Here is an 8,167-nt window from a genome sequence, read left to right on the forward strand (position 1 = left end):
GCACCAGAATTTGAACCCTGATGGGTTGAGGATACCACTGTCCACCTAACCATCTCAATCATAGGTTGGTTCGCTAGTGTACGCGAGCAGGGACGAATCTAGGGGGGCGAGGGGGGGCGAGACCCCCCCCCCCCCCCCCCCAACGATCGCCTCGTCCCTTGACAGGGATGGCTTGTTCGCTAAAAGAAATCACGTGCGCACTTGATCGTAGCTCGTTCGCCCCCCCTATGCCTCTTGGGCCTTTTTATTAACGTGAAGCCTGAGCAAGTTAAAAACACAAAGTCCACGTAAAGAAGAATGCTATGCAGCCCATCGTGGTCTCTTCGATAGAAAAAGGCCATCGTGGAAGGCAAAGTGGCTTGTTAGTTGCAGCCACTACGCGGGGACAGATCTAAAAAAACATGTCTATCGCTGCTAATATCTCCCTTTCCAAGCCGCCATGAACTGTAGGCCTGCTGCGATCGGATCTGTCCATCGCGCTCGCGCTGTTGCGCCGCCATCTAGAAACGGAGAAGGGAAGGGGACGCCAGGACAGACATGCGTCGATCAGCGGACCACGGACAGGTTGCCGGCAAGCCGGACGCATGGATGTGCGGCAACAACATGAGGGGAAAAGGTATTTTATTTCGCATCAGATTAGTTCGTGGCTTTACAAATTATTGAAGAATAATCATACACGGTAGGCATTAAGAATCAAATTATGTCATTTTTAGTTATCATTTGTGCTTGTGTAGATGTGAAGAGGAAGAGAGCAGAATCAATTCATATTTTTTTAAACCCAGTTGATTCAAGCTCTCAACTGTCGGAATATGATGCTACTGCAAACGATGTGCAACACTTCAATTGATGCCATGGTGTAGGCAAGAAGTATTTTATTTTGAACATTTAGAATTTCATAATACATGATATTTAATAATTTTTCTCTATTGATTGCATCAGGTGGTTACTGTCCAAATCATCTCCCTTCGGAGGAAAGGTGAATATGGGGATTCCAAGAACCAAGGTAATAGCCGGAACATAATTTAGTTCTTATGCAAACTCCTAATCAAACAATTATGCCACTAATAAAATTTCATGAATCTACATCTCTTGTGTCGTTGTCTTTATAGGAGTATTAGTTTGCTATATACCATTGTCCTTTTATCATTGCAAGAGGCGGGTTAGTTCTATTGTGAAATTAGTGTAAAGGTGTTAACCTAAGAAAAAAAAATCTTATGCCGTTGTCTTCGCCCCCCCTATGCTCAAATCCTGGCTCCGTCCCTGTACGCGAGTTGTAAGTACTTCCTCCGTCCGAAAAAACTTATCCCTTAAATAGATGTATCTAGCAGAACAAATTTAGGACAAGTTTTTTCGGACGGAGGGTAATAGTCTTTGGAAGCCTGGAGTGAATCCAGGAGGTTAGCTATATAGAGTCAGTCCTCACCGCGTGTGTGTGTGTTCATGACAGTTGATAGATATTCCGTTTCAAAAAAAGAAAGAAAAGAGATGATAGGTATTGTGAGGAGGAAGAAGAAGATGCCAACATTTTGTTTAATTTTTTGACAGGATCTTGTTAATTTCACAATGCAATTTTTGCATATGTTTCTCTAGAGAGAGGGAGGGAGAGAGAGATGTACTATTCAGTCAATGTTCGAACTGAGTGTCGCACCTGAGAAAATTTTGACACACCAAAGAACGTGCGAATTGAATCGAAAAGTTAGTTTGGTGCACGGCGTCTAGTGCTATGCTTATCTTAATCACTCTTTTGCATGTGGATCTGAACAGCGCATTTATGAATCCATGTATACCAACCCAGCGTTTCCATTTCACCATGTAGTATATCACTGGTATGGTGCATGATTTGGTCCTGGATTCGTCTACTAGTAGCATCAAATGTTCCCCGATCCAGCTACTTAGTATGGCGAATTCCGGCTCAGGTAGTAACATGTACCAGCCAAGGTACATATCCAGCCCACTTGTACCGTCAGAGACCGGCAGAGATGACAGCCAACTAGCTCCCCCCGACAACACCTGACCCACCATTGGAGCGCTCATAGGTATCATGCACAATCAAGGCCATTTATTATCGGCCCGTAATCAGTCATTACGTAGAATTTATTACGTGATTGCCGCACATGAGCAGGACAAAACCCCTTGTCCGGCTCGTTTAATCAACAGGCACCATATAATGCATGCAGTAAGGGATAATCATGATTAGGCTATGGTTTTCTCCGCCCACGCGTTGATTAAAACATTTGTTTTTATTAGCCCTCTATTGAGCAATGTCCACTGTCACTTGCTATAGCCTTCATCTATCTAACCTTTATTTGACTAGTCAATCCCGCTTGCCGTAGCTGCACCGTCCAAACCTCATTTACTGTTCTTCTCCCCCTTCCTCACCTACCCAGAGAAGCTCACTCCCTTGTTGAAGAACGAGATATCAGGTATGGAAAAGCTATAGATCGAAAGCACAATCAAATTAGTTTTCGCCCTATATCCTGGCAACCATTTTCCATATCCTAGTTATCTAGGTTTACTAGCCCACCACATATTCGATCGCCAATCACTTGTATGTTTTTAGTAAGATAGTGTTCTTATATTAGTTGTTAATTCCACAGCCGTCTCACCATTTTTCCATTCTCACACACCCAGATCTCCTACTGTCAGAATGATGCCCATCTGCAGCAGACTCCCGAAGACGCCCCCCCCCCCCCCCCCCCCCCCCCCATTCGAGATGCAGTCCCCCATCTTTCTGCTGCAGTTGAAGAGGGAGCCAGGAATAATCTTAACGATGCAACTCTCACCTCTCGGATATCTATTCAGAAGTTCTGTTGCGTCGTCTCCCAGTTTAGTAACTTCAAGCGCGGTCTCGTTATGGAGACTGGTTTCCGAGGGCTAATGCATCTAAAAATAGCTCACAAGCTGAATTTGAAATTCAGTGCATCATTGATGGTCCGGGTAGATCCAGATGAATCCATTTTAGCACTTGACGAATCAAGGAAAATACCCATTACAGACCAGGAAATAAACGATGCATTTGGCCTGCCACAAGGAAGCAGGACCATCCCACCAGGACACTCAGACTTATCTGAAGTTTGTATAGAGTTCAGCAGGTTGGCTTCAACCGTCAGCACAAAAGGCGTGCATAGTTTGAAGGCCGCTGAATTTATTTTATCTAAGTCAATAGATGAGAAATCAAGCAAAGTTGAGTGTGAATGCTTCAAGATAGCATTTGTAATATTCTCAGTCGGCCATGTCTTGAACCCATGCGCGAAGCACGACTACACTAGCGTCGATTATTGGGCAGCACTGGTGGTGCCGTCGGAGATAAATTCCTACAACCGGTGTAGGCTTGTCAAAGACAGTTTGATGAAAGGTGTGCGAAAAATCAAGACCGACGTTGACAATGGGAACACAACAATCCACATTGTTGGATGTCACTTTCTTCTCCAAGTACAATGCATTATTATGATCATCTATAGTTATCATGTCAATCACATATGTGCCGTGCACAGGTTATTGCTTTGGACAAGATTGAAACATCTAGCAAGCACATCGAGCAGAATATACTACCATGTGTGAAAGATTTCGATCACGAGTCAGTTAGGAAGGCAATAGACTCAATTACATCCCATCAGGGTCAAGAAGTTTTTTTTGCTGGCTCCGAAGTAATCATTATCTCAGATATATGATTTATATTAATTTTGTTTCGCTGCTTGTCCCTCATAGTTTTAATTGTTCACTTCTTTGTTGTCATACTTCTTATGCAGTTTGGTTTGAAGGAGTATGTACCTTGTCACCACAATGTTTCTAAGACAAATGTACATCCTACCAAAGTTACCACACAGGAGATTGCTGATCCTTCTTCTTCAAAGCACCCGGCTCGTGCTGCAAACAACTTTAAGCCACGCAGCATGATGGGACCTGTTGAGTTTGCAAACATAATGCGCCGGAAATACCCAAATATGGTAGCACAACATTTAGCAATGTGTATTGTTCATCCCAAGTACATGGCAACATATTCTTCTTTCCACGCGTGACGTCGTTTTGGTTTGCAGGCAGATGAATTTATTGGAATTATATTAAAAGAGCACAACACCAGGCTTAGGGCTAACATGAGTGAGATACGGTACACAACACAAGTGGACATGCTGAAACTTTTAGACGAGTTAGCTGCATGTTTGGCAAGCAAATGTATATGTTGTCAGCTAGCCGGTCTAAATACATGCCGATTGATAGATAACCAACCAGCAGGTGCACAATGCTTAGCATGTTATGCAGTTATCATTGTTTTTAGTTAATAGCATTTTCTAAAAATTGTTTGACTTACAATGTAGGCCCAAACCAAAACAATTGTCGGGAACTTGCACAGATGCCGCCTGCCGAAACTTCCGACACCGAAGGTATATATCCCGTCATTTTGGATGTTGTTTTCTCTTGATCAAACACATTTCCGCCCATGTATTACTTCTTATAACTCCCCCGTCAACAAATTACCAGCAGGAAGCTCAACTGGACATGTCCATCAAGCTCGCAAGAGAGTATATGTACACACGAGCGACAGTAATTACGACAGCACAAACATCGGTAAGTGCCCTAATTTAATGTTTTTAAGAAACTTTTTTAATGTCAACAAACATCCCCCATGTAATAAAAACTCTTCCCCAGTTTCAGGTCAGAACAAGAAGCAAAATAGCAATGAACAAGGCAATTCCGTTAAGCACATCAACCCAGTCCATCTATCATTGTCACCATGCCAATCATCATTCCCCACAGATTCGTCTGCTGACCTCATCAGCCTTGTTTACTATCATGAACAACTCTTTACGAATATATTATCTGATTATGTTAACAAGTCTGGAGTTTTGTTTTCACAACTATCAGAGAAGATTCCACACCCCACTCAATTACCATGCAAGTCGTTTACACCAGACCCTTCTCCTACCAAGTTTTTGCTCCTGGCTTCTAAGTCCGATTCAAGCAGAATCATTGCGGTTTGCATATCCAATGACAGTGCTGCCAACCTGTCGAGGTAATCACAATTGAGGAACAACAAATTAAGATATTATTAGTACAACTGCATCAATTAACTTCATCTGGTATGTGCATCACATATCAGGATATGGATCGAACACACAACGCCTAGGTTATTATTATTGAAGGGAAGTACTATACGCGAGCAGATTATGGGCAAGGAGGCAACCAGTCATGAATGTTGTGCCCTAATTTTGCGGCGCATAGCACAAATCGAAAGGACCAACTCAAAAAACCACGATGGTGCAATTTGGCGGAAATTCATGGAGCCAGACTTTACGGTCCATACCTCCCCTTAAATACTTTCTTTTTGGTTTACTTTGTTCATTTTTTATCCATAACTACCTATGTCATGAACACCAACCTTTGCAGACTATGGTCATCCACAACATAGACCCAACTTTCGTCATTTCAGTGTAAACAGAACTGCTCATGGAGAAACACATCGACCAATGTCGAATGGTAATCCACGTATATTGTTTGTTCCAATCTATCAAACTTTTCTTATGAAAACATTACTATCATGAGTCACTATTTTATTTTGATTCTTGTAATGCAGTTCATTTTCCCAGCACCTCTCCATTACGGATGGTGCTGTTATCTATTAGATATGCTGAAGAAAAAGATTATTGTCATCGACCCTCAAGCAGGTGCATTTGGTTTCACCATAGAACGTGTCAAATTCCACGAGCAAACAAGCCAAGTTATCCATGTGGCATTTTTTAGATGTGTAGAAACTTTTTTGTCTAGTTGGCCATGCACCTCTAAAGGACGGACCCGGGATTTCCCAATTTTGATGGAAGAAATAAATATCAAGGTATTAGTTGACACTTTATCCATTTAAGTATATTGCTGTCATAAACAGCAACCATAGATATGTTACATCATTATATATATATATATATATATATATATATATATATATATATATATATATATATATATAGTGTTGCTATTCATCACCCAGGCTGCAGAATAAGTTATTCTTCATCCGAGGTAATCTTACAATCATTTCATAATTAAATTACATTTTGAATTTAAATAGTTACATTCCTATTGATTCACTACGTAAAATTTGACATAAGAAAATAAAAATGTAGGTCATAAGACAAGAAAATCTACAATTTATGTGTATTTTAGACTATGTTTTTATGTTTGTAATTTTACATAACATAAAATGTTTTTTACGGCGATTATATATTTTCTTACGGTCCCTTTTTGCGTCGGAAATAAGACAAAACTTACGGAACGTAAAATTACGGTGCATTGATGGTAAAATAAAGAGGGGGTGAAGAATAACTAGTCCTCACCCAGGGTGACGAATAGCGCGATATATATATATATATATATATATATATATATATATATATATATATATATATATATATATTTTAAATTTTTTGTTGCACGTCACTAGCGAGCAGTCTGGCATATACACTCTATTCATGGCGAGGCACTATGACGGCGAGACACTAAGAAGCCCAACCACAAAGGTATGTTTACAAATTCGATGTTGGTTTATCCAAAGTTACTATTATATAATTTTTTATGTAATATTCCTCCAGGAAAACTTGTCTTCATATCGGTTGGCCACACTACAAGATGTCATGAAGCTACAGGACAACAAATCAGATGCACCACACATGGCAATGCAGCACATCAGAGCAACAATAAGCAGTTTGTAGTTTTAAGAAGACATATGCAAGCAGCCCCAGATGAGAAATGTAACCTAGTCGGCTTTTTTTAGGATTGTTTTGTATTCACTGCGCCTATCTAGGCAATCATAATAAATCCCAATCGTATATGTGTGGGTTCATCGAATACAGTACCTCACAAACAAACCAATCACATATTCATAACATCATACCTTACATTAGATCAGATTGTTACACGGTTACATTTTTGGACCGACAACTTGCATGCTTACATTATGCTGTTAAAACTTATCTAGTGCAGAAACTACTTATATCACAAACATTACCACACAGCAGGCATCAACTAAGCAAACACAACACAACACACTTAATTCATAAACAGCTTATGCAGCTCATGAACTTATTTTGCCTCAGAAAATCCATCAGAACCCCCCCCCCCCCTCCCTCCCAGTTTGGTAAAGATGCTGGCACCGATCACTAGGGTAGCCACCAGTGCAAACAGCAGCACTCGAGAGGCGCATGGCGTCATCTTTGGACACTTCATCCTCAAGCACTTCCTCACGCTCAACCCAGGTGGCTGCAGTGGCTTGGATATGCTCGACATTTGGGCTGCGCCAACCATGCACGTTGCGGTCAAGGATTCGGTTATGCGCCTCTAGAGCCCACACAGCATTCCTCAGATCCAGCAACAGTTGAGTCAAAAACGGGCTCATCTCATCGTCCACCCACTGAAAGAAACCACAACCAAAAGACTGCCCGAACAGTATGCATGAACAAGCATAACCTTCAATTAAAGTAGTGCATATGGAAAATGATGGAGTAAGATGAACTCACCCTCCCCCTTGGACAGGCAAGGTATCTCCTCCCTGGGTTGGAATCACTCCACGAGATCCACATCGGCGCTTTTGCCCTCGGAGCGCACAAGCAAAACTTCGCCGGCTCGTATGCTAGAGGAGTCTGTCGGTACGGCACCGGGGTGTGGCTCTGCCTGCGAGATGACCCGCCCGTCGATCTTGAGATGGACGAGCTTGACATTCTCACGATCTAGGGATTGTAAGTGTTTGCATGAGAGAGGGGATTTTTGTGGAACTGTGGATGCAAGACGCGTTCTCTGCCAGGAAATGCCGATGCGAGCTTATTTATGGCTGCGTTGTAACGGCCCCCTCGGCATGGCCTCGGACAAACATGGGCCACACACAAACACACATACACAGTGTGCACCAGCACAGCCCAGTCCACGTACGCACACTACTACTCCCTTCGTTCCTAAATACTTGTCTTTCTAGGCATTTCAACAAGTGACTACATACGGAGCAAAATGAGTGAATCTACACTCTAAAATATGTCTACATACATCCGTATATAGTAATCATTGGAAATGTCTAGAAAAACAAATATTTAGTAATGGAGGGAGTAGTTGGTAAATGCCGTTGCCAGCTGGATGCATGCCCATGTCTCTCCCCGCCCAATATTCACCTGGTAAACTCCCAGGTCGTCGC

The 8,167-nt window shown here is 42.0% G+C and overlaps 2 protein-coding genes and 1 long non-coding RNA gene across 3 annotated transcripts; 2 read left to right on the forward strand and 1 right to left on the reverse strand.

Annotated features, from left to right (window-relative positions):
* The first annotated feature begins 376 nt into the window (after positions 1-376).
* LOC123147522 (uncharacterized) lies at positions 377-3,641 on the forward strand. The gene is made up of 3 exons (XR_006473234.1): positions 377-616; positions 735-1,003; positions 3,495-3,641. It is a non-coding gene; the product is annotated as an uncharacterized lncRNA (long non-coding RNA).
* A 114-nt stretch (positions 3,642-3,755) lies between these two features.
* Positions 3,756-5,876, forward strand: LOC123154291 (uncharacterized). Its single transcript, XM_044573057.1, has 8 exons — positions 3,756-3,947; positions 4,038-4,233; positions 4,317-4,382; positions 4,483-4,566; positions 4,648-5,011; positions 5,099-5,294; positions 5,386-5,475; positions 5,573-5,876. The coding sequence occupies exons 1-7, from the start codon at positions 3,894-3,896 to the stop codon at positions 5,431-5,433; spliced, it is 1,008 nt and encodes a 335-aa protein (XP_044428992.1). The 5' UTR covers positions 3,756-3,893; the 3' UTR covers positions 5,434-5,475; positions 5,573-5,876.
* A 987-nt stretch (positions 5,877-6,863) lies between these two features.
* LOC123151534 (uncharacterized) lies at positions 6,864-7,800 on the reverse strand. The gene is made up of 2 exons (XM_044571231.1): positions 7,503-7,800; positions 6,864-7,420 (listed from the first exon to the last, which is right to left on the reverse strand). Exons 1-2 carry the CDS (start codon positions 7,701-7,703, stop codon positions 7,091-7,093), a joined length of 531 nt encoding a protein of 176 aa, XP_044427166.1. The 5' UTR covers positions 7,704-7,800; the 3' UTR covers positions 6,864-7,090.
* Positions 7,801-8,167: the final 367 nt, after the last annotated feature.

Source organism: Triticum aestivum, chromosome 7A (assembly GCF_018294505.1).
Source record: "Triticum aestivum cultivar Chinese Spring chromosome 7A, IWGSC CS RefSeq v2.1, whole genome shotgun sequence".
NCBI classification, from domain to species: domain Eukaryota; kingdom Viridiplantae; phylum Streptophyta; class Magnoliopsida; order Poales; family Poaceae; genus Triticum; species Triticum aestivum.